This window comes from Somniosus microcephalus, chromosome 5, assembly GCF_052327205.1.
Source record: "Somniosus microcephalus isolate GS21.2 chromosome 5, FLI_Smic_1.0, whole genome shotgun sequence".
Classification (NCBI taxonomy): domain Eukaryota; kingdom Metazoa; phylum Chordata; class Chondrichthyes; order Squaliformes; family Somniosidae; genus Somniosus; species Somniosus microcephalus.
Genome location: NC_140991.1, coordinates 89,544,518 through 89,571,271, shown reverse-complemented (window position 1 = coordinate 89,571,271; position 26,754 = coordinate 89,544,518). Strand labels below are relative to the sequence as shown.

Genomic DNA, 26,754 nt, shown 5'->3' with positions numbered 1-26,754 from the left:
CCTACATAATCCCCAAATACAACAGTCAAACAGAAAATGTTGTGTAGCAGGAGTTAAAAGTTGTTATTTATATACTACTGGTAGCTTCCTCTTCCTAGTATATTACAGTACATTTAAGTCAATATGGCCTTTAAGGAATCAAATGGAGTAGATTAGTGGATAGTGATTTAGAACAGGCTTCTTTCATCTTTCGAATTTGGGTTCAAATCCACCCTAGACTGTTCTCTCTGCTGGCTCTAAAGGGCTTAAGTAAACAGTGTTTGAGCAGTCTCGGCCTCCTTCAGTGTAACACTGAATTTTTAGAAAAGCCCATAAGCACATCTGATGCAGGAAATGAAAATACCACATTGGTGTTTTTATTGGTTGTGGTCAAGATAGTGGCATAAAAGTGCACAGTGAGGTCTACTCTGCATCTGGTCATGTTATACTGAACAATGTAATAGGCCGAGAGAGAGATCAGAGTGGGAGTGAAGCGGAGAATTAAAGTGACGGGCAACCGGAAGCTCGGTCACCCTTATGGACTGAACGGAGGTGTTCCATAAAGCGATTGCCCAATCTGCGTTTGGTCGCCCCAATGTAGAGGAGACTGCATTGTGAGCAGCAAATTCCAATGAAGCTCAACGTAAGCTCGAGGAACAGTACCTCATCTTTCGATTAGGCACTTTACAGCCTTCCGGACTCAACATCGAGTTCAACAATTTCAGATCATAATCCCTGCCCCCATTTTTCATGCTGTATGATTTTTGCCATTCCCATTTGCAACATTTTATCTTTCCTGCCTCTTACAAAAGTACAATATATTCTTTCAATTCCTTCCTCCCCTCCTAACTTCCCACCCCCATCTCTGCACCTGCTTAATATCTGTTACATCTCCAGCTTTTTCCAGTTCTGATGAAGGGACCCAGACCTGAAACGTTAACTCTGTTTCTCTCTCCACGGATGCTGCCTGGCCTGCTGAGTATTTCCAGCATTTTCTGTTGTTATTTCAGAATTTCCAGCATCTGCAGTATTTTGCTATTGTAATACTGTTGCTTATTTGAGTTAAGGCCAGGTCAGTTGTGAAATATTTTATTCACAAGGATGATTACTGGTTTAAGAAAAAAAACTGCAAATAGGTTCCTTTCTCCAGCACTAGCACCCTTCACCTCAATGAGCATAAAAGTTCACCACAGCAGATAGAATGACAGTGCCAGTATTTTCCAATTCTTCCATAAAAGTTCACAATGTACTCAGTAACTACAAAAATCTATTTCATTTGTGACCTACATAATGTATCAATGGCTTAATAACTTGAGTCTGGCCAGGTCAGTTGTGAAATAGGTTCTTTACTCAGATGACCATGTGATAACCTTAATTTTTCACCAGCATTGTTGCCAGATTTTTTTTTAATGCTTTATCCACACATGTAGTGCGGAATAAGATAATCTAAATTATTTCAAAACAGAGATCAGGAGAAAAAATATATTTTGAACATGTGACAAATGTTTGAGCCAAAAGATTTTTTGGCACAACATGATGCCATTATTCTGATTAAGAAATATGGATGGACAATACAAAATATTAGGTACATCACCAAAGTTTCAACCAGCATACTTAGTTTTGAAAAATACTCCAAACTTTTCATTAATAAATTTTCTTCAGCAGTTCAATTCAAAATTCAGAAACTCCCACTTTTGCAGCTTTTTAAAAACTGTAAGCCCGAACTTTTGCCTTATTAACACGTGCCCTGCAACAGACACTTCATTCCAATAATACATTAAAATAAACTTCAGATAAAGTCATTGTGACACTAAATGCTACTGAAACAGATTAAAAGATGGTCACCAAATTTTACAGCACACTGCAAATGTAAAAAGCTTTGGTTATGCTTGCGTATCTTGTTGGATTACCCTTAATTTCCAAATAATTTTTGTTTTTTGCAGGTACACTGAGGTGTTACTCTTTACTCCTCACTCAAGCTGGTTTCAGCAGGCCACATACCTTCTGTTGATGGCAAAGTACTTGGGCAACCATCTCTTGGGTCTTTGCTGCCCAAGGCAGCAGCTGAAAGCCATGCAACTGTGCTGTAGCCCTGTGGTTGGTCTCAGATTTGTTGTTCTTTCCACATGCAGGCATCTGCCGTTTGCTTGCCACCCCCTGGTAGTAGTATGGCTAAGATCACAACTCTAAAAAGTGAGAGAATTGAATCTATGTTCCCCCTACACTTTTGTGCCACCTTTTGGTGTTTAAATGTACTGTAGTATTGGTCATGTTTTAGATAAATTAGTCAGCAAAACTTTAACACTATATCATGTTAAATAAAATCAATTTATCTTCACAAAATTGTAAATATAAAATGTGGTCACACCTTTGTGGTAGTATGGTTTTCTGCAAATTTTTCCAATGCCATGTTTTTATAAATATGTTGAATTTGAAAACGAAAATAAAGGTTTGTTAAATTGACTGATTTGGCCATCTCACAAAAAATAGGAAAACAAATTAGCATATATAATTCTAGAATAGCCATTTAACCTCCTGGCTACCTGCTTTACACAATGCGTATAACTATTATTGGTATCCAAACTTGACAAATATCTAAACCATATAGCAGTCAGAAGATAATTACCTCTACACATGTTTTCATCCCTGAGGCAGCAGCATAGTGCAAAGGTGTGCTCTTTTTGTTATCAATGGCATTGCTTTCAGCCTTCTCGAACTCTCCTTGATCCAGCCTTGCACCCTTCCACTTAAGAATCAACTGTAGACATTCAGCTCTCTTGCCATCATCTTCATTGGGGCGTGCAAGGCGGGGCTGCAGGGCTGCTTCAGGTAGCATGATATGCGGTCCCATACACAACAAATGCAAAGCAGTCTCATTATGTACATTCCGCTTGTTTGGATTCCCATCTTTGTTAAAAAGGAAGATTCTGTTTGGCAGAAGAGAACTGATTTCAAAAGCTAAGTAAATGATCACCTACACCATATCATTTCTGTTGGCTAATCTAATATCAGAATAATTTTTGCCAAAGCCATTTTTGTGCTGTACGGTATAAAAATATGTAGCTATAACCATTACTGTACATCGTATAGCACAGGAATAGAAAGTTTCACATGACAATTAGCCTGGGAAAAAAAATTTTTTCACCCCATTAAAGCTTCAAAGTAATTGCCAATTCTTAGGTTCTTTCTCAGCTGCTGTATTTAAAGCTTTGGTAGGAGCATAAGAAATAGGAGAAGTTGGCCATATGGCCCCTCGAGCTTGCACTGCCATTCAATAAGACCTTGGCTGATCATCGACCTCAACTCCACTTTCCCACCCAATCTCCATATCCCTCAATTCCCCTAGAGTCCAAAAATTGATCTAACTCAGCCTTGAATATACTCACTCAGCATTCACAGCCCTCTGGGGCAGAGAATTCCAAAGATTCACAACCCTCTGAGTCAAGAAATTCCTCCTCATCTCAGTCTTAAATGGCAAACCCCTTATACTGAGACTATGCCCCCTAGTTCTAGACACTCCAGCCAGGGGAAACAACCTCTCAGCATCTACCATGTCAATCCTCTTCAGAATCTTGTATGTTTCAATGAGATCACCTCTCATTCTCCTAAACTGCAGAGAGTATAGGCCCATGCTACACAATCTCTCATCCCAGGAATCAATCCAGTGAACCTTCATTGCACTGCCTCCAAGGCAAGTATATCCTTCCTTAGATAAGGAGGCCAAAACTGTGCACAGTACTCCAGGTGTGGTCTCACCAAGGCCCTGTACAATTGTAGCAAGACTTCCTTACTCTTATACTCCAACCCCCTTGCAATACTCCACCCCCTTGCAATAAAGGCCAACATGCCATTTGCCTTCCTTATTGCTTGCTGTACCTGCATGCTAGCTTTCAGTGTTTCTTGCACAAGGACACCCAAATCTTTCTGAACACCAACATTTGAAAGTTTCTCACCATTTAAAAAATATTGTTTTTCTATTCTTCCTACCAAAGTGAATAACCTCATATTTCCCTACATTATACTCCATCTGCCACCTTACTGCCCACTCGCTTAGTCTATCTGTATCCTTTTGCAGACTCTGTGTTCTCCTCACAGCTTACAGTCCCATCTAGCTACATATCAGCAAACTTGGATACATTACACTCGGTCCCTTCATCTAGGTCATTAATATAGATTGTAAATAGCTGTGGCCCCAGCACTGATCCTTGCGGCACCCCACTAGTTACAGCCTGCCAACCTGAAAAAGACCTGTTTATCCCTACTTTATTTTCTGTCCGTTAACCAATCCTCTATCCATGCTACTATATTACCCCCAACCCCATGAGCCCTTATCTTGTGTAATAACCTTTTATGTGGCACCTTATTGAATGCCTTTTGGAAATCCAAATATACATCCACTGGTTCCCCTTTATCTACCCTGCTAGTTACATTCTCAAAAAACTCTAATTTGTCAAACACGATTTCCCTTTCATAAAACCATGTTGATTCTGCCTAATCATGTTATGATTTTCTAAATGCCCTGATACCACTTCCTTAACAATGGATTCCAGCATTTTCCCGACGACTGATGTCAGGCTAACTGGCCTGTAGTTCCGTTTTCTCTCTCAATCCTTTCTTGAATAGCGGCATTACATTTGCGACCTTCCAATCCGCTGGAACCGTTCTAGAATCTCGGGAATTTTGGAAAATCAAAACTAATGCATCCACTATCTCTGCAGCCACCTCTTTTAGAACCCTAGGATGTAGGCCGACAGGTCCAGGGGATTTGTCGGCTTTTATTCCCATTAGTTTCTCCCATTAGTAAAAAGCTGTAACAACTCACAATGTCAGTAGAAAGAGCATTAGACTATTCCTCTAGCTAAAAACTTCAGGTTTTAGTGAAAACAGTCTTGGTTGGCGAATACCAGATTATCATTGTTCTGGACTTATTACATGCAGATAGCACCCTCTAGTGGTAGTTAGTGTATAGCAGTGTTAGTGTATAGCATTAGGTTATTTGACCTTGTTCCTGTTTGACCCAGAAGTATATTCCAGGAAGAACCTGGCAAAGTTATGAAGAAAGCTACATGAGGGATTCTCAATCCTGTTCCATCTCTTCTCATACGCTAGGTAAGACGCAATGTCTGTGAGTATCTTTGTTTAATAACATGAGAACAACCTTGTCAGTGTAGTATTTTGACAATACTTGGTCTATAAGAAGTTATTAGTTGCTGAAGTTTAGCTCCAGTGCTATTTAGTTGTACAATTAGTCTATTCTATTGTTATAAATATGTTTATATCTTATGTAACATCTAATGTATAGCACTCAGTTCTATGTACAAAACATACTTTATCTTTGTTTACAGTTTCATAAATTTGTTCAAGTAAAGCTTCAAAACAGCAAACCCGCTCGAGGAATTATTTGAACGAGTGTTTAGCTGGCTGGATAACTAGATAGGAGCACGTCTAGCGAGACCAGTAGTGAAAAGACAGCAATACGGCTAGCTGTGAAAAGAGATCCTCCACGTGGAGCAACAAGGACTCAGAGTAGGCCATCACGACAGAGCCAGCTTAAGTCTTCACCTTGTACACCACACTTACCTCACATCAACAAGTCAGAAGATAATACCGAAAACGCTACTCAGCGAGACCACCTTAAACAGTTAGATGAAACTGTAGAATGTGACAATCGGTCTATAAGCTCTCGTTGCTACAGATCGTCAGCTGGTTCTAGATCGCCAGCTGGTTCACGGTCATCAGCCAGCTCACGGTCGTCAGGTGGTTCTAGGGTAAGCATGGCCATCGCCAAAGCACGGGCTAAGCTAGAAGCAGCTCAAGCCAGAGCTGCGCATGCCGACAAAGAAATAGAAATAAAAGTTGACCAGGCCCGTCTCAAAGCTGAAATAAAAGCCGACCGGGCCCATCTCAAAGCTGACCAGGCCCGTCTCCAAGCTGAACTCCAAGCTGACCAGGCCCGTCCCCAAGTTGGACGCCAGGCTGAACAGGCCCGTCTCCAAGCCACATTAGACGCTCTACAGGAAGAAAAAGAGATAGATGCTGCATTAGCTGAGGCACAAGTATTCGAGGCAATTTTAGTGGAAGCTGATCCTGAGACAGCTAACAAACTTTTAATTCCCGTTCCGCAGCAGAGTAGACGACAGCGCACCAGAGATTACGTGAGCGACCAAGCCGACATACAGTTTACGAGAGAGGGATGAAGACCCGCATATCTCTACAGACTCGAGCACTTCATATAACATGCCCCATGGCACCAATCAAGGTCAAAATGGACAGCGTGCCTCAAGTCACAGGATCCTTCCCTGCAAAACAGAGAACACGGTGCAGAGGAATGGAGCGCTGAAGAGAGAAAGTCAACAGGAAACCCCCTCTCGTTTCCTTGAGACCCCCAACAGAGCCACTACTCAAGGCAACCCTGGCACAGGTCCCAGCACCTACGACCTTGCCAAATACCTTGCACGCAGCCAACTGGTGACTACAGGGTTTACCACGTTCGATGACAGGCCAGAGAATTATCAGGCTTGGAAGTCCTCCTTCCACAGTGCCATATCGGGCTTAGACCTGTCGGCAGGAGAAGAGCTCGACCTCCTTATCAAATGGCTCGGCCCAGAGTCCACCAGACAGGCACACAGGATAAAAGCAGTCAATGTGGGACATCCGCCAGCGGGGTTGAAGATGGCTTGGGCGAGGCTGGAAGAAAGCTACGGCTCGCCTGAAGCCATTGAAAGGGCTCTCTTTGCCAGGTTGGAGAACTTTCCGAAGTTGACAAATAAGGAACCCCAGAAGCTCCGCGACCTTGGAGATCTGCTGTCGGAACTCGAAGCCGCAAAGCAGGATGGCTACCTACCCGGCCTATCGTACTTAGACACTTCCAGAGGGGTAAGTCCCATTATTGAGAAGCTTCCATTCAATCTGCAGAAGTGGATATCGTTCGGGTCAGAGTTCAAGCTAAAGCACAATGTTACCTTCCCTCCATTCTGTGTTTGCCAACTTCATCCGTAAAGAAGCCAAAGCCAGGACTGACCCCAGCTTCAACCTCTTCTCCTCCCACACAGCACTTGCCAGGAGAGATAAGTTTGACAGACATGGAAAGACACCAATATCTGTCCACAAAATGCAAGTGTCTTCAACCGAGAACACGAAGGATCAGAAGAAATCTGAGGATATGAGCAAACAATGCCCCATCCACAGCAAGCCCCATCCATTAAAGTGCAGAGGCTTCAGAGAGATGTCCCTGGAAGACCGCAAACAGTATCTCGAAGAGAACTCTATATGTTTCAAGTGCTACTCTTCCACAAACCATCTCGCCAAGAACTGCAAGGTAGATGCAAAATGCACAGAATGTGCAAGTGATCGGCACATTTCAGCACTCCACCCAGGCCCAGCTCCTTGGAAGTCAGAGTCGCCTCCTCCCGCCTCAGAGCACGGCGGGGAGAGGGAGGGAGCTGCCGGTCCGGAGATTACATCCAAGTGCACAGAGGTGTGTGGAGAAGGATTGAGCGCAAGGGCATGCTCCAAGATATGCCTCGTTAACGTGTACCCTGTAGGACGTCGCCAGGAATCTGAAAAGATGTATGCCATACTAGACGAACAAAGCAATCGTTCTCTAGCAAGATCAGAGTTCTTCGACATCTTCAAGGTCAAAGGAAGTCCGTCGCCTTACACGTTGAAGACGTGTGCTGGACTTTCAGAGACAGCCGGCAGGAGGGCCTGTGGTTATGTTGTTGAGTCAGCCGACGGGAAGATTAGTCTCCCCCTTCCTACACTGATCGAATGTAATCAAGTCCCCGACAACCATTCTGAGATTCCCACTCCGAATGCAGCTCATCACCACCGTCATCTGAGACGCATTGCAGACGAGATCCCACCTCTTGATCCAGACATACTTCTGTTGTTGGGAAGGGACATCCTGAGGGTACATAAGATAAGGAAACAGATCAACGGTCCAAATGACACCCCTTTCGCCCAAAGGCTAGACCTCAGCTGGGTTGTTATTGGAGACGTGTGCCTCAAGGGTGCTCACAAGCCATCTCAGGTGAGCACACTCAAGACTTCCATCTTGGAGAATGGTCGTCCAAGCTACCTTACCCCATGCAGTAGTCAGATCCGAGTGAGAGAGTTCAGTCATACGGCCCAGCCTCAGAACCCCCCAGCCCTGATCTCCACAAACAGCACACCGATGATGCTCATTGGAGAGAACCCGGGTCAGTCAGTCTTCTGTCACACCGCCAATGACCACAAACTTGCTCCATCGATTGACGACATGAGATTCCTCCAGATTATGGACAATGAGGTCTCTCGTGACAGCTCCAACAGCTGGGTTGCACCCTTACCCTTCCAGAACCCCAGACGACGGCTGCCGAACAACAGGGAGTATGCCTATAATCGTCTTAACTCACTCCGTCGCATATTAGAGAAGCCGAAGATGAAAGCACACTTCCTAGAGTTTGTCAAGAAAATGCTCATCAACGATCATGCAGAGATAGCTCCTCCACTCCAGGAAGGCCAAGAGTGTTGGTACCTCCCTTCCTTCGGAGTCTATCACTCCAAAAAGCCGGAACAGATCCACGTGGTGTTTGACTCCAGTGCACCATATCAGGGAGTCTCTTTCAACGATGTACTCCTCACAGGGCCCGACCTCAACAACAGCCTCTTGGGGGTACTCCTGAGATTCAGGAAAGAGCCTGTCGCCATCACTGCCGATATCCAGCACGTTTCACTGCTTTGTGGTGAGAGAAGACCACAGAGACTTCCTCCGCTTCCTCTGGTATCGCAACAACGACCCCAACAGAGACATTGTGGACTACAGAATGCATGTCCATGTCTTCGGGAATAGCCCGCCCCCTGCTGTCACTATATACAGACTAAGGAGGGCTGCCAAGGAAGAAGACGACGACTTTGGCAGTGATGCGAGAGGGTTCATCGAACGAGAGTTCTATGTCGACGATGCACTGAAGTCATTCTCGACCGAAGCAAAGGCCATCAGTACCCTTGGACGAGCTCAGGAACTACTTGCACTATCCAACCTCAGGCTACACAAGATAGCCTCTAACAGACCAGCAGTGATGGAGGCATTCCCCCCTGAAGAGCGTGCTAAGGACGTCAAAGATCTAGACCTCTTCACTGATGACCTCCCCCTACAGCGTAGCCTAGGAGTGTCTTGGAACATAGCAACACACGTTCACGTTCCAAGCCTTAGATGACAAGAAACCCTTCACACGTAGGAGGAGTGCTCTCTACAGTCAACAGCCTATACGACCCTCTCGGCTTCTTAGCCCGTCACCATACAAGGCAGGCTGCTCCTCAGGGAGCTCTCCACACGCGCTGAAGAGTGGGATTCACCCCTCCCTGGAGAGATGGAAGCAGAGTGGGACAGATGGCGAGACTCACTTCAAGACTTAGGCGATCCGAATACCTCGCTCCTATACGTCCTTCTCTCCCTCAAATGCCCAATTCAAAGAACTTTGTGTCTTTGCAGACGCATCCGCTAAGGCCATTGCAGGTGTGGCTTATCTGAAGGTCACCACTCAAGATGGACAAAGCAAATTCGGCTTCGTCTTTGGTAAGGCCAAGTTGGCACCGCAGCCAGACCTCACCATACCCAGATTGGAACTGTGCGCAGCAGTATTAGCAGTTGAGATTGCAGAGTTCATAGTAGAGGAGATTGATCTGAAGTTCGACAGCATCACGTATTATATAGACAGCAAAGTGGTGCTAGGATACATCCATAACCAAAGTAGACGGTTCTACGTATACGTGAACAACAGGGTCCAATGTATTAGACAGTCCACATCCCCCGACCAGTGGAGGTACGTCCCCACAGACCTGAACCTAGCTGACCATGGGTCTAGATCTGTAACAGCGTCCCTTCTCAGCAGCACGACTTGGCTGTCAGGACCCGCTTTTCTTCAGGATCAGTCCCTGCACTCCTCCGAACTCAAGTCATTCGACCTCCTCAACCCCGTTTCTGACTCCGAGATATGCCCACAAGTCACAGCGAACGTTACTCAAATCTCTAAGGACCTGATGAGCACCAAACGCTTCGAGCGTTTCTCCAAATGGAACACTCTCAAAGACAGTAGCACGCCTAACCCACATAGCTCATACCTTCTCCCAGTTTACACAAGAGAGTAGCTGCCATGGATGGCACATCTGTCGTAAGAGTCCCTCTGAAGAGGAGCTCAAGAAAGCCAAAATCCTTGTGATGAAGAGCGTCCAACACGAGTGTTACTCAGGAGAGTTGAAGTGCATAACAGCAGAACGCAACCTACCCCCTCACAGCAGTCTACGGAAGCTGCATCCTATCGTCGACACCGACGGACTTCAGAGTTGGTGGACGCATATCGCAGTCTCAACTAGGAACGAATGCAACCAACCCCATCCTCATTCCAGGTCGTCATCACCTGGCCACTCTGCTTGTGCGTCATCATCATGAGGCTGTGAAGCACTAGGGCAGACATTTCACCGAAGGTGCCATCAGAGCAGATGGCCTCTGGTTGGTTGGAGCCAAGAGATGTATCAGTGGCACGCTTTTCAAATGTGTCACCTGCAAGAAACTCCATGGGAAGACAGAGCACTAACAGATGGCAGATCTGCTAGCCAAGCGGCTACAAGTAGCACCACCTTTCACCTATGTAGGTGGTCGTCGTCTTCGGACCATGGGACGTGGTCTTACGCCGCACCAGAGGAGGACACGCCAATAGCAAGGGGTGGGCGGTGATGTTCTCATGTATGTCCACAAGAGCTGTACACATCGAAGTTATAGAAACAATGAGCGCCTCCAGCTTCATAAAGGCTCTGAGAAGGTTTTTCTCAATCAGAGGCCCGTCAAAGCAAATACGCTTGGATTGCGGCACAAACTTTGTTGGCGCTTGCAGAGAGCTGAAGATGGATGGATCAAGTTCCAGCTCAGAGAGTGTGGAGAAGTATCTCCAAGAGCAGAAATGTACCTGGGTATTCAACCTACCTCACTCATCCCACATGGGTGGAGCATGGGAGCGCATGATCAGCATTGCCCGCCGCATCCTCGACTGCATGCTTCTCCAAGGTAGATCGTCGTGCCTCACACATGAAGTCTTGACCACACTGATGGCTGAGGTCACCGCCGTGATGAACGCAAGGCCCCTCATCCCCGTGTCTTCAGACCCGGAATCGCCCCTCATCCTCACTCCGGCCATGCTTTTGACCCAGAAGACAGGTGTTTCCCCTTGTCCTCCAGGAGAGTTTGGGGAAAGAGAACTCTTCAAGGAAGAATGGAAACGGGTTCAGAGTCTGGCAGACACGTTTTGGGGCAGGTGGCGACGGGAGTACCTCAACACATTGCAGAGCCGACGCAAGTGGCAGGACAAGAGGCCAGATCTCAAAGAAGGAGATGTTGTCTTGATGAAGGACAGTCAGGCAAAAAGGAATGAGTGGCCTATGGCTATCATCGTGAAGTCCCATCCCAGCCAGGACGGGAGAGTGAGAAAGGTGGACTTGAGAGTCGTCAAAGAAGGAACAGCAAAGGTCTTCTCTCTGAGGTGGTTCTTCTTTTGTCGCCAGAGGGCTCCAGTGACAAGTAGAGTTAGGATTATGTGGAATCGCTAACGACCCCAGACGGGGAGTGTTCTGACTTATTACATGCAGATAGCACCCTCTAGTGGTAGTTAGTGTATAGCAGTGTTAGTGTATAGCATTAGGTTATTTGACCCGGAAGTAGTATTCCAGGAAGAACCTGGCAAAGTTATGAAGAAAGCTACATGAGGGATTCTCAATTCTGTTCCATCTCTTCTCATACACTAGGCAAGACGCAATGTCTGTGAGTATCTTCGTTTAATAACATGAGAACAACCTTGTCAGTGTAGTATTTTGACAATACTTGGTCTATAAGAAGTTATTAGTTGCCGAAGTTTAGCTCCAGTGCTATTTAGTTGTACAATTAGTCTATTCTATTGTTATAAATATGTTTATATCTTATGTAACATTTAATGTATAGTACTCAGTTCTATGTACAAAACATACTTTGTCTTTGTTTACAGTTTCACAAATTTGTTCAAGTAAAGCTTCAAAACAGCAAACCCGCTTTGAGGAATTATTTGAATGCGTGTTTAGCTGGCTGGATAACTAGATAGGAGCACCTCTAGCGAGACCAGTACAATCACGGTATGTCGAATTTGTTAAACAAGTTACAGATGAAAAAGTAAACAAAATGCATGCTATTTCACATTAAACAGATTTGTAAAGATTACTTTTTGCTTATTTGCTAGAAGTGGGAAAAACGGTAGAACAGTTAATAAATACTGGACCACTAAAGTACTAAAAAATTCACATCAGAAGTATTTGCCTGCAAAATTACCACCTGCAATAAAAGTATAACAAGTTTCTCTCCCCCTCCAAGAATATAGTTTAATTCATTATACAGCTTAATTTTGCAAGTTATTCATTCATTAAGTACAAGGCAGTGGCAAAAAAATCTTTCATTTCCATGATTGCTTGAATTAAAGTATTCCCTGTATCCTGGGTCCAATTTTTTTTTAAAGTTTGCTGCAGGCTCAGCCCAGCTCCAAGTGGGCTCGAGGCCACAGTACAAATTTCAGGTTAATTCAGCACGAAGTGGCACTAAATTTGCAGCGTCACCAAGGTACAATAGAGGTGGTTGAACATCAGGCTGCATGCTTCCTATGGCTGAAGGAAACAGTGAAAATGTTATACAATGTATGATACTCTGCTAAAGTTGAGGCACAGGAACAGAGATTTTGTACACAAGGTTGACTGGGCACTGCTCAACGGTAGGTGGAAAAACTGTTGTATTCCCCAGTATCACTGACATCTCTGATCTTGATGAGGGCTTTTAAAGCAAAAACAATTGACAGTTCAAAACTGTCAGCACAAATGTTTTCATCAACTCTCATACTCGCTCAACATCAGCTCCAAAGTTATTTTTTTCTGCTGATTAGATAGCTGCCGGCTAGAGTCATATTCAAAACACGCATGATGTCAGATCGCCAGCTGCTCCTCGCTGAAACAACAGGCAGGTAGGAGTGAGTTATGCTTTAAACATAAACAGCTGAGGAGATTTTAGTTACTGCAATAATGTAATTCATAGTAGTAGTGATGGTAAAAGGACAACATAATGATTAAATTAAAGCTTCTAAATGTGAAAAAATGCTGCATTCATTACCAAGTTTTAAAACTGTAAAGTGTCAGTTTAAAATTCTTAATACCTGCCTAGTGGCAAACAGGAACCAAATACTTTCCCTCTTCAAAGACACTTCTTCCCCTCCACACCCAAAAGAGGGTGGTCGGGGAGGGGGGGTGGCGGTGCGGGGAAATGAGATATCTTGGAGGCAAGAATTGAGAAAAGGGTCCTGTATCAGATGAATTGACTAGCTTTTTCATGTGTCCAGGGTTTCCCCAGGGTCAATCAAAAAAGTGTCCCTTTTTAAAAGGGGCACAACTAATAAAGAACAAAACTATTAAAAAGCAAAGGAAACTTATAAAGTTAATTAATATTACCAATGTCCACTATGCACTCCAGTCCCTGCGGTATACAGTTAACTTCAAAGTAGGAGTGACAGATCCATAAAATCTGAAAAGGGATCAGGTTCTCTCCAAAAAATCTTTAAGTCGTACCAGTGTTTTTTTTTTAAAAAGATGAAATGATTGTTTTCTTATTTACGCTGTTCCTTTTAAAGCCTTAAAAAGATTAGTTAAAACATTAGCTTAGCAGAGCTGCAACAAAAGACCTAATGATTTTTAATTAAATATACCTGCTCATTTAAAACAGTTGCAGTTTCACAAAAATATAAATATACATGCGTCGTCCATTATTTTTTGCCCATTAGACCCACTCAAGGTAATAAAACTGAACCACATTAAGTGAGTGAGCATTTAATGGATGAAAAAGCCTTCAGCTAGGTAATAAGTTACATGGGATATTTCTGGTCTGTGCGATTACCATAATCAGCTGAGCCATCAAGGAAGCATACCCCACACATTTACAAGAAGTTGCCTTCATCCATCTCCAGTAGGTTTTGTTAACCTTGTTGAAAATTCCATTTACATCGACAATAACAAGATCACAATGGATGAGAAGGCCATTCAGCCCCATCTTATTTCATCCATGCAGAATGACCTCTAAAGTCCCTCAACTGCAGCAAATTAAAAGATTCCAGGGATGATGCCTTTATTACTCCATGTGGGAGTACATTCCAGGTGCTGATTACTACAGAGAGAAAAACTTCCCGATATCAATCCTAAATTTGTTTCTCTTCCTGCTCACGCACCGTTACCTCTGGAGTCCCCTAAGGATCTATCCTTGGCCTCTTATTTCTCATCTACATGCTGCCCCTCGGCAACATAACGTCAGATTCCACATGTGCGTGGACGACACAAATTTACCTCACCACCACCTCATCCATGACATTTGTTACCTCCAAACTCGACTATGCCAATGCTCTCCTGGCCAGCCTCCCACCTTGCACGCTCCGTAAACTTGAGCTCATCCAAAACTCTGCTGCCCATGTCCTAACTCACACCAAGTCCCATTCACCCATCACCCTTGTGCTTACTGACCTACATTGACTCCCGGTCCTGCAACGTCTCAATTTTGAAATTCTCATCCTTGTGTTCAAATCGCTCCATGGCCTCACCCCGCCCCATCTCTGTAGCCTCCTCCAGCCCTACAAGCTCTCTTATATCTCTGCGCTCCTCCAATTCTGGCCTCTTGTGCATCCCAATTTCCATCGCTCCACCATTCAGCTGCTTAGGCCCCAAGCTTGGGAATTCCCTCCCTAAACCTCTCTATCACTCTCTCCTTCTTTAAGTCGCTCCTTAAAACCTACCTCTTCGACCAAGCTTTTGGTCATCTGTCCTAATATCTTTTTCTGGCTGGATATCAAATTTTGTCTGATAACACCCCATGTGAATTGCCTTTTGACAATTTACTATGTTAAAGGTGCTATATAAATGCAAGTTGTTGTTGTTGTACTAGTTTAAACCAGTGACCCCTTGTCCTACACAATTTGAAATACTCTTCTGGATTAACCTATTCCACACCATACACAGTTTTCCTGGTCCCTATGCAAGCTGACATTTTAAATGGTTGCCTCAGCTTCCTTTCAAAACTGCCCTCATCATTCCTCTCCTCAAAAAAACCTACCCTCGACCTTCAGTCCTTTGTAAACTACTGCCCATCTCCAATCTCCCCTTTCCTCTCCAAAGTCCTTGATCATACGGTCACCTCCCAAATCCGTGTCCATCTTTCCTGCAACTCCATGTTGGAATCTCTCCAATCAGGTTTCCATCCCTGCTACAGCACTAAGTGACCTTAATCAAAGTCACAAATTGTATCCTCTATGACTGTTTAACTGGTTAAGCTGAAAATGAAGTTACCCTGTGTTGAACACTGTCTACTACAAGAACAGCAGCTGCTTGCACTTATATAGCACATTTAGCGTCAAAAATCCATGGTGCATTATCCTTCCTTGGCCATCTCAACCTTTCTGGAGCCTCGACAGTCAACCACACCATCCTCCTCCAACGCTTCTTTTCCGTTTTCCAGCTCAGTGGGACTGCCGTCACTTTGTTCCGCTCTTACCTACCCAATTGTAGCCAAATAATCTCCAGCAATGGCTTCTCTTCTCACCCCTGCACCAGTGCCTCTGGCGTCTTTTAAGAACCTATCCTCAGCCTCCATTTTTGTCTCATTAGGCCTTGGGATGTTTTTTTGACGCTAAACGCGCTATATAAGTGCAAGCAGATGCTGTTCTTGTAGTAAACAAAGTATTCAACACAGGGTAGCTTCATTTTCAGCTTAACTAGTTAAACTAGCTTGAATTGTATTCTTTATTGCTTCTAAGTTGTACATTTGCAAGTTCTCAATACTGTATGTTTAAGTAATTTAAATGGGTAGCTTAAAGTTTCCTTCCACTATTAAAGCTAATACAATAAATTTAAGAATTTTTAAACAAAACTCTTAACAGCGTCACAGAAAAAGATCTTGACATTCATTCTGCGATCTATTAAGTAGGTGGTTTCAGTTTGGTGGTACAATCAAGACCAAGTTTCTTCCAAATCAAAGAATTCTATTTTTCAGTGATTTGCTCCTCCCTCACTCCTGCTTCGAGAAGATATCAAACATTTACTGTAAACCACAGCTGCAAGGTTTCAGGATCTTGAGAATGGAAATTGGAATAATGCCCATAAACAGCAAGTATCAAAGTAGAATAGGAGCCAACAAAGGGAAGCTACATTGCAGCAGGTGGATTCAGAAATTGAAGCACAGGGAAGCTAATTATTGTGCTGTCACACTCAAAGGAACAATTGGTATTTTATAGTGACCACTTGATCCATCAGATTCGATACCAGCTATGGCCCACCAATAAAATCCATAACAGAGATAATAGGTCTTCAATGAATGATGACCTTTACTCAAATAATTTCAGTTATCCCAAAAAGATCAATATGTTCTGATTACCAGCAATCACTCCAGACTCGCTTGAACTTTAAAAAAAGAAATACGGATATGCAAAACCACTAATGTTTGATATTTAGTGAAGCAAACAGAACCTTTATGAAACCAATTTGTAGTTACAATTGTCAAGAACCCTAATCTGAGACAAATCACCATGCTCTACAAAAAAAAGCACACAAACACTATGAATCACAGGACAATCAACCAGCATTTGGCCCAAACATGCCCATCTAATATGATTAAAACCATCCATGCAGCTGCCTCTGCCTTCTCTTCCTCTCACCCCTGCTCTCAACCTTCTCCAATCCCCCACCCCACGCCCTCTCCTTACTGTTCCTCCAGGTGTCCCAGCTCCTTTCCCTTAGGTACTCTTTCCACTCAACATCTGACCACCCAATGGCACCTCCTGGCTCCCATGCTGATTAACATTATAAATGGTTCCTTTTCCTCAGAAAACCATCTTTAAGCACAGTCATCACACTTCTCTGCAAAAAATCCACCGTAAATCCTACTGGCCTCTCTAACCATCAACCTCCCTTTCTTCAGAGGTGCTGCAACGCATCATCTCCACCCCAATTCATGCCCATCTCTCTCAAAACTTCCTATTTAAAATCCCCAATCTAGTTTCTGCTCTGTTCACAGCACCGAAACAGCCATAGCCAAAGTCATAAACTATTCTCTCGGTGACTGTTATCATGCTACATTAACCCTTGCTGTCGGCCACAACCCCTGTGAAGCATTTAATATGGCAATCTTCTCCAATGTCCAGCTCCAAGACACTGCTCATTTGGTTCCACTCATTTCTATCCGAATGCAGCCAGTGCATCTCCAGCAGTGACTTATCTTTCTGTCCTCAGTGTCGCCTCTGAAGTCCCTCAAGATTCTATCCTTGGACCACTTCCCTAACTATATGCTGACTCTCAGCAGCATCATCCGCAGGCATGAGGTCAGCGTTCACACCCAGTTCTACCTGTCCACTACCTCCCGTGCTGTCGGTCGGCCTTTCTGACAGTCATGGATGAGCTACAACTTGCTCCAATTTAACATTGGCTAGATGAAAGCCATTGTTTTTGGCTGGACCATAAACTCTACTCCCTCACCACTGGTTCCATCCCAACCCCTTTCCCAATCACTTGCCGAGACTGAAAGAGGCTGTGGAAAACCTGAGCATCTTGTTTAATCCTATCTATCGTCAAGACTGCTTATTCCTACCTCTGTAAAATTGCCCACCTCTACACTGAAACACTGTCACGCTTTAATCACCACTGGGCTTGATTATTCCATATGCTTTTTTCTGGCCTCCCATGCTCCACCTGCCACAAACTCCAGTTTGTTGACAATGCAGTCACCATGTCCTATCCTACTCATTCATGATTCCTGTCTTTGCTGACCTACTGTCTCCCAAGTATTACCCTCTCATCTTCACATTTGGTGTCAGAGCCTTCAGAAAGTTTGGGTGCACTCTCAAACCCCTCTGCTTTGCTCTCTTCCTTTAAAAGCTACAAAATCCTGCATTTTTTCTACTCATTTCATCAGACAATTAGGATGACACCTCCAGTATCAAACAAAATAAAATTAATCTAACAAAAGTGCCTATTTTTTTTTTTAAAAAGCGATACAAATAATAAACACCCAAATTATAAATAAAACAAAGGAAACTTAGCAAATTATATCAGGTTATTCTGTGTCCACCGGTTGCGGAAGACCATTTCTTCTGTGGCTTGGCTTCCCTTTCCCAGGCTATTTCCAGTTGTGAACTGCTGTGGGATTTTTTTTCTTTAAAAGGCACTATAGAAAAGCAAGCTGTATTCGTAATAGTAGACTAACTGTAGGAACCAATTATCTTTTGATTTTAACATCTGTCAACATCTCTGAAGTTTAAGTTTTCCTTCTGCAGCACAGATCTCCAATTCCTTTTGGAAATAAGTTTTGCAGATCCAGTTTTACACAAATGGATGGTAGCTTATACTCTACATTACTCTTAGTCAAAAGGAGAGTGTAGTATTGTACTTTCTGTGCCAGGTTCATGGGACAGATTTAATTCCCCATTTCATCGAAGGCGTGAGCAAAGTATCACTTCAGTATTCTTTAGATGTCTATTTTCTTCCCGTGCCATCTGAAGATGCAAACTCAGGCCAGGGTACAGTTCCATGGATGTCAGCCACACTCTAGTACCTCATCATGTATAGCCTTCATGTATAAGGCAGGACAAAGTTTCAAGGCTTTTTGATCATTTAGGTGGGGAGGGGGTGGGGCTGAATCACAAGCAGAAACTCCAAATGACTTTTCCCCTTTTTAGCATAGGATTGCAGTGCCAATTCTAAGTGCCCCTATGCTAACTCAGCATAGAAGGACTGAATCCCTGGACCTTACTAATCTTTATGACTCAAACTATGCGGGGAAATATCTTACCAACTGCACGATCAGGAAAGTAGTATTCCAATAATTTTAAAAAATGAACCTGAAAACAATAGGTAATTACCATAATAGCTCCCCTCAGAGTACTGGATATGTGGATCAGATCAGCAGCAATATGCTATATTCAATTACTGCAAAAAGCTGGATAAATATTTGATTGAAAATACTTGAGGATACAGAGAAAGGAAGACAGATGAAATACTCAACATAACAGCTCCTGTACTGCTGAGGCAGTTTTTCTTTGGGGGGAGGGGGTGGCAGGAGGAAAAAATTTGATTCAGAGCTACCAGCTGAACAGGAGATGGAATTTCACTCAATTACCTCTGGGAATCAGAGTACTGGTGTAAAAATTCTTCTCCTTTAATTAAATACAAGTGAAATTTTGGACAGTCTCTGAAAGGAGCAGGCTTTTCTGAATATACTTTATGTTTTTACCCAATGTGATCTGTGCTGTTTGGCTGGAGTAAATACTGGAGAATCCCTTGTCACAATATACATACGATAAATCCTCAAAATGCCCTACATAGATATTATTAAGCCTCTTTTAATGCAACTGTTGCAAATTTCCTGCAAGAGCCAATTCTTAGAAAATGTCAGTTTTAATAGCTCAAATACAATGGATAGGTAACCTAAAAGTTACAAATAGATTGTGAAGAAATCAAAGTTTGAAAAGGAAAAACATTATTCCCCAAGTATATCCACAACACAGAAGGCAGTAGAGGCCAATTCATTAAATATATTCAAGGAGTTGGATATATTTCTTAAGGCTAAAGGGATCAAGGGGTATGGGGAGAAAGCAGGGACAGGGTACCGAGTTTGGATGATCAGCCATGATCGCATTGAATGGCGGAGCAGGCTCGAGGGGCCGAATGGCCTACTCCTGCTCCTATCTTCTATGTTTCTATGTTTTGAGCATCCCATGCATACGACAAATACTGCTACAAAAACAAATTGTTTTCAATCCATTTCCCCTTTCATCAGCTTTGCCTTCAACTGTGTTGCAAGAGATTTTACCAACCCTATTCTCCTGCATATTTTATCAAAAGTCAGCACTTAGATTGAGATAATTCAATACCTACCACTCCATAATTTGACTTATCGAAACTCTTTGTATAAACCCTGGTGTAAAACATATTTAGTTAGGATCACTTGGACAAAGCAATCTCCACGGGGCAGAACTACAAATGTGACACATATGCTTAGGTAGTGAATTTGCTTTTATTATAAAATTCAAGTCATGAGCTTTTTAAACCTTCAAACACAAATTAAGTTGAATACTCACCGCAACAGCTTGCTCATAGCATGTCTGGCAGCATAATGAAGGGGAGTATTATGTTGATAGGGCTCCCCATAAGAGGTATTTGGATCCAGAGATTCTTTGAACTGAGGATTGCTCTCATATAGCTGGTAGGCCAAGGATTCATCGCCATTTATGAGCGCCTTGCGAAATTTAGTTGTGGTATTCCCCATATTTTATTAAGAATTGTTGGCACTTTCAGCTTCAGCCACTTGACATGCTGATCTCCAAGAGCATGCTTTACATCCTATGAAAAACAACAGATTTTAAGCAGATGCCCCTGTCAAGAAACAATGTTTTCACATCTCTGTTCAAATTATTCTTGATGATTAAACAAGCAGTGAATGTAGCAATCACATAACAAGTAGCTTTCATTCCCAATAATCAGTTCAAGTCACTACCTTATACATTTAATAAGTCATCATAACACAGATACAAAAGTGTGCACTGTCAGGTTCACTTTTTCTCTCAAAATAGCCATTACTACTTGTTTTGAAGCAAGATCAGTTGTTGCATCAATTTAAAATTATTAGCTCATAGAGAGAGAAAAAACTGCTTTCAAAGAGATTACTCCAGAGATTTTTGAGCCTGCAATCTTCTGTTACGCATTACTCAATTCTGTTTCCGGTCACAGGTAATAGACGGACAACCATTTGAGCAAAAATGAGTCAAGTGCCAGGCAAACACAACTTCCTGATATAGAGTTCGCTGGTGGTGACCTGTAATTCATTATTAGTACACTTATGTTCCAAAACTCTCAATGAAGCATTTTAAAATTATATTAACTCTTAACCTGACTCACTCTTTTTTGAAGGAAAAAAAGTAACACCTGCAAAGATTAACAATCCAAGATGAGACCAATTAAAGTTGTGTTCTAGTACTTGATCAGTCATCATTGTCATCAACAATGATTTTATAAAGTGCCTATAGTTCAGAAAATGTCCTAAGCTGTTCCACAAGGAAAAAGAGACAGTGAGCCAAAGGAGGACATATTAAGGTCTGAACAAATGTTTGGTCAACAAGATGGATTTTAAGGAGAACCTTAAAAGGAGGAAAGGTTAAAAGGTTTAGAGAGGAAATCCTAGGGAGTTAGGCAGCTGAAGAAGCAGACACCAATGGTGGGGCAACAGACTGCACAAGAGGTTGGAGACAGAGGAATGGAGTGTTTTGGGGTGGGGGTTTGGGGCTGTAGAAGTTACAAAGATAGGAAGGGGCAAGGAGAGGAATTTGGAAAGGGCGGGGGAAAATCCAGTTATTGTGGTCCATGTCGGAACAAACAATAGGGATGAGGTCCTACTGAGGGAATATCAAGTGTCAAGAGCTAACTTAAAAAGCAGGTAATAATCTCTGGATTATTGCCCGAGGCACATGGAAATTGGCATGGAGACAGGCAGATCAGGAGAATTAACATGTGTCTAAAGGGCTGATGTGGGTAAGAGGGGTTCCTTTTCATGGGATACTGGCACCAGTACTGGGAGAGGAAGGAGCTGTATCGATGGGACGGGCTCCATCTGAACCAGAATGGGACCAGTGTCCTAACGGAAAGGGTAAATAGGGAGGTGTCAGAGGCTTTAAACTAATAAGACTGGGGGGGGGGGGGAAAGAGAGAAGAGGAGGGATCTACAAGAAATGAAACAAGCCTAAATATAAACAAAACAGGAAAGCATAGGACAGACTAAACTAAGGGAGAACATAAGAACATAAGAAATAGGAGCAGGAGTAGGCCATACGGCCCCTCGGGCCTGCTCCGCCATTCAATAGGATCATGGCTGATCTGAATCTAGACTCACGTCCACTTCCCTGCCCTCTCCCCGTAACCCCTAATTCCCTTATCTGCTAGGACAATGTCTATCTGTTTTAAATTTATTTAATGTTGCAGCTTCCACAGCTCTCTGGGGTAGCAAATTCCATAGATTTACTACCCTCTGAGTGAAGAAGTTTCTCCTCATCTCAGTTTTGAAAGGGCAGCCCCTTATTCTAAGATTATGCCCCCTAGTTCTAGTCTCACCCATCAGTGGAAACATCCTCACCGCATCCACCCGATCAAGCCCCCTCACAATCTTATATGTTTCGATAAGACTATTGCAGTGATTCCATCCTTGATTAACATAGCATCCCCACCTCCCTTTCCTTCCTGTCTGTCCTTCCTAATTGTCAAATACCCTTGTATGTTTAGTTCCCAGTCATGATTATCTTGCAGCCATGTTTCCGTAATGGCCACCAGATCATACCCATGTGTCGTTATTTGCACTGTCAACTCGTCAATTTTGTTACGAATGCTGTGTGCATTCAGATAAAGAACTTTCAAATATGTTTTCTGACAATTTATTCCTGCTTTTACCCCTTTTACTACTTTACCTTTATCATTATACATTCTGTCCCTTCCTGACACGCTTTGGTTTTTAATTCCCCCGCTGCTACCTTGCTCTATTGCCTTCTCCGCTGTCATTTTTATTTTTCGCTCTCTTAAAACCTCCCCCCCACTAATTAGCTTAAAGCCCTCTCTACAGCCCTAGTTATTCGATTCGCCAGGATTCTAGTCCCAGCACTGGCCAAGTGAAGTCCGTCCCAACGGAACAGCTCTCTCCTGTCCCAGTACTGATGCCAGTGTCCCAGGAAGCAAAACCCATTTCTCCCACACCAGTCTTTGAGCCACGCATTTAACTCTCTTATTCCCATGACATAAATGGCATGGGAATAAGTAGTTATAGAACAGGAGTGTAAAAAGATGGTTAAAAATAAAGTGAAAATAAAATAGGAGTTAAACTGTTCCATAATAAAACAGGGGAACTGGAGGCAATAATACGTTGCGAGGAACCAGATATAGTGAGGATTACGGAGACATGGCTACAGAAAAATCAGGACTGGGAATTAAACATTGCACGATATAGCATATTTAGGAAAAAGGGGAGGTGGCGTAGCTGTACTTATTAGAGATAACAATGGTAGTAGAAAAAATGTGACGCAGCCATCAGTAAGACAGAAATAGAATCCATGTGGATAGAGATAAAAGATAATAAAGGATCAATCACACCAAGAGGGGTAGTCTACAGACAACCTAATAGTGGAAGGGAGGTGGAGGAAGAAATATGCAAACAAATTAGGGAAATCAGTAAAAAAAAGATCATGGGGGATTTCAACTACCTCAAAATGAGTTGGCCAGAAGAGATAGGTAAAGGGGGTAAGGAAATGGAGTTCCTACAATGTATTCAGGACTCCTTTCTAACCCAGTATTCAAGAAGCCCAACAAGGGAGGATTTGCTACTGGATCTAATAATGGGGAATGAACCAGAGCAAATAAGTAAAAGTAAGGGAGCATCTAGACAATAGTGACCATAATATAATACGCTTCAAGATAATAATTGAGAAGGACGTAAGAATGACAAAGACCAGGGTAATAGATTGGAGAAAGGCAAATTGTGAGGGCCTGAGAATAGAACTTGGGAAAATAAAATGGACAACAATATTGGCAAACAATGATGTAGAACAGCAATGGGAAACGTTTAAAACGATGTTCAGCAGAGTCCAGGAAAAATATACTCTGCTTAAAAAACAAGAACAAACTAAACACTGAGGGTAAAAAAAGAGGCATTCACTATGTCCATGGACAGCAGGGGTGAGCATGATAGGGAGAATACGAAGAGATAAGGAGAGAAGTCAAAAACACAATTAGGAAGGCAAAGAGAAACTACGAAATTAAATTACCTGACATTTTAGGTAGACATGATATCGGAAGATGACATTAGAAATGATATAACTGCATTTAAAAAGAGAAATATTAAATAAACTAAAACTGAGGATAAAACCACTGGTCTGGACGGATTGCATCCGCGCATTTTAAAAGAATCTAGCAAAGAGATAGCAGAGGTACTATTACACATATTTAATAATTCATTAGAAAAAAGGTGCAGTGCCAGAAGACTGGCGGATAGCTAACGTTGGTAGGTAAAATAATAGAATCCCAACTAAAAGGAGAAAATAGAAAAACATCCAGAAAACAAAAATGCAATAATGAATAATTAGCATGGATTTCAAAAGGGAAAGTATTGCTTGACCAAACCGACTGAACTCTTTGAAGAGAGAGTAGACAAGGGTAACGCAGTAGATGTAATTTATCTAGATTTCCATAGGCCTTTGATAAGTTGTCACTTAATAGATTAACGAATAAGGTCAGAGCATGCGGAGTCTGGGGAGAAGTAGCAGAATGAATAGATAGCTGGCTGCAAGAAAGAAAACAGAGAGTAGGGGTAATTCAGAGTGGCAGAAGGTGGAAAGTGGGGTCCGACAAGGATCAGTGCTGGGACCACTGTTGTTCACAATTTACATTAGCGATTTAGGCTTTGGAATCAAAACCACAATTTCTAAATTTGCGGATGACACCAAATTGGGGGTGTGGGATAGTCAATACTGAGGAGGACTGCAACAAATTACAAGACAACATTAATAAACTTGCAGAATGGGCATATAATTGACCAATAAATTTCAACTCTGATAAATGTGAGGTTATTACATTTTGGTAAGAAAAATAAGGAGATCACGCATTACTTGGAAAAAATATATAAATGGGGTAGAGGAGCTAAGGGATCTGGGAATACAAATACACAAATCACTAAAAGTTGCGACGCTCGTCAATAGGGCCATAACAAAAGCAAACCAAGCATTAGGGTTTATTTCTAGAGGGATAGAACTGAAAAGTAGAGAAGTAATACTAAACTTGTATTAAACCTTGGTTAGACTACACTTGGAATGCTGTGTACAGTTCTGGTCGCCATATTATAAAAAGGATATAGAGGCATTGGAAAAGGTGCAAAAAAGATTGACAAGGATGATACGAGAATTGCAAGGTTATACCCATCAGGAAAGGATAAACAGGCTGGGTTTCTTTTCTCTTGAAAAGAGAAAGCTAAGGGGTGACCTAATAGAGAGATCTTTAAAATTATGAAAGGTTTCGATAGAGTAGATACAGAGTGTTTCCACTTGTGGGGAAGAGCAAAACTAGAGGCCATCAATATAAGATAGTCACCAAGAAATCAAATAGGGAATTCAGAAGAAACTTCTTTACCCAAAGAGTGGTGAGAATGTGGAACTCGCTACCACAAGGAGTGGTTGAGGAGAATAGTTTGGATGCATTCAAGGGGAGGCTAGATAAGCATATGAGGAAGAAAGGAATAGAGGGTTATGCTGATAAGAGTTAGATGAGGAAGGGTGGGAGGAGGCTTGAGTGGTACATAAATGCTGGCATGGACTAGTTGGGCTGAATGGCCTGTTCCTGTGCCGTATATTCTATGCAATTTTAAGGCCATGGATAGATTTGAACAAAAAGATGAGAATTTTAAATCTGAGGTATTGAGATCAGGAGCTATAAAAGTCAGCGAGGACAGTGGCTGAATGGGGTTTGTAGGGAATAGAACAAGGACAGCGGAGTTTTGCAAGGTTGACGATAGGAGGCCAGCCAGGGGAGCACTGGAGCAAATCGAGTACTGGAGGTGACAAAGGCATGGATCAGAGATTCAGCAGCAGATCGGCTGAGATAGGGGCAGAGGCAGGCAATGTCAGAAATAAAGTTAGGCAGTCTTTATGAGCGAGAGGAGATGAGGTCAGAAATTCAGCCCAGGGTCAAACAGGACACCACGGTTGCAATAGTCTGGTTCGGATGGAGATAGTGTTTATGAAAGGGGTTTAAAACGATGGTTTTGGTCTTTCCATTGTTCAGCTGAAGAATGTATGGTTTATCCAAGATTGGATGTCAGACAAACAAAGAGTTGGGTGCATATATGTGGAAGGTGACCCCATGTCAGCAGATAAATGTCACCAAGAGGCAGTATGTAGATGAGAAAGAGGAAAGGGCGAAGGGTAGATCCTTGGAAAGCTCCTGAGGTGACAGTGTAGGGGTACAAAGAACAGCAATTGCTCAGTTAGGCAAGGGCAGTCTCACTGAACTGGACAATGGGGAAGAATGGCATGATCGAAAGCTGCAGCTAGAATACACCATGGTCACAGTCACAGTGAATGTAGTTTGTGACTTTGGTTAGGGTCACTTCAGTGCTGTAGGAGGGTCAGAAATCTGACTGGAGGGATTCAAACAGGGAATTGTGAGAGATGGGCACACATCTGGCTAGTGACAACATGTTCAAGAACCTAGTAGAGGAAAGGAGGTTGGAAACAGAGCAGTAGATAGCGAGGACAGAAGGGTTGAGGGGTTTTTTGAGGAGGAATTGAAGACGACAGTTTCGAACGGGAGAGAGATAATACCCGAAGAGAAGGAACCATTTGCAATGTTAGATAGCATGGGGGCCAAGTAGGTTAATTTTGTGGTCAAGAGTTTAGTGGGAATAGTGTCAAGAGAGCAGGTGCTACATCACCTGGAAGGGTCTGGGGGAGATTTGGCTTGGTGGGCAATGAGAAGGGAGGAAGCAGCAGAAAGGATGGTCTCTATTTCAGTGATGAGGAATCCATGACCTCCTTGCAGTTGTTGGTAGACATGTGGACAGAGCACAGGAGGGGTGTTTCAAGAAGCAGTTGGTGGTATCCCAACATTAAAAAAAAATGTAGCCTGGATGTTCATAGATCGTAGAGTTTTGTAGTGTGTAGCCCGGTAAAACTTCAAGTG

At 42.9% G+C, this 26,754-nt stretch overlaps 1 protein-coding gene across 5 annotated transcripts in view; it reads right to left on the bottom strand.

Moving 5' to 3' along the window:
- Nucleotides 1–26,754, bottom strand: part of ankib1a (ankyrin repeat and IBR domain containing 1a) — a 101,054-nt gene that overhangs the window by 63,804 nt on the left and 10,496 nt on the right. For all 5 annotated transcript variants that reach the window (XM_085987963.1, XM_085987967.1, XM_085987966.1 and 2 more), the window contains exons 3-4: nucleotides 20,130–20,391; nucleotides 2,606–2,906 (exon numbers count right to left, since the gene is read on the bottom strand). In XM_085987963.1, coding sequence (XP_085844089.1) covers nucleotides 2,606–2,906; nucleotides 20,130–20,317 — 489 coding nt within the window. In that variant the 5' untranslated portion in view covers nucleotides 20,318–20,391. The remainder of the gene's footprint in view (nucleotides 1–2,605; nucleotides 2,907–20,129; nucleotides 20,392–26,754) is intronic.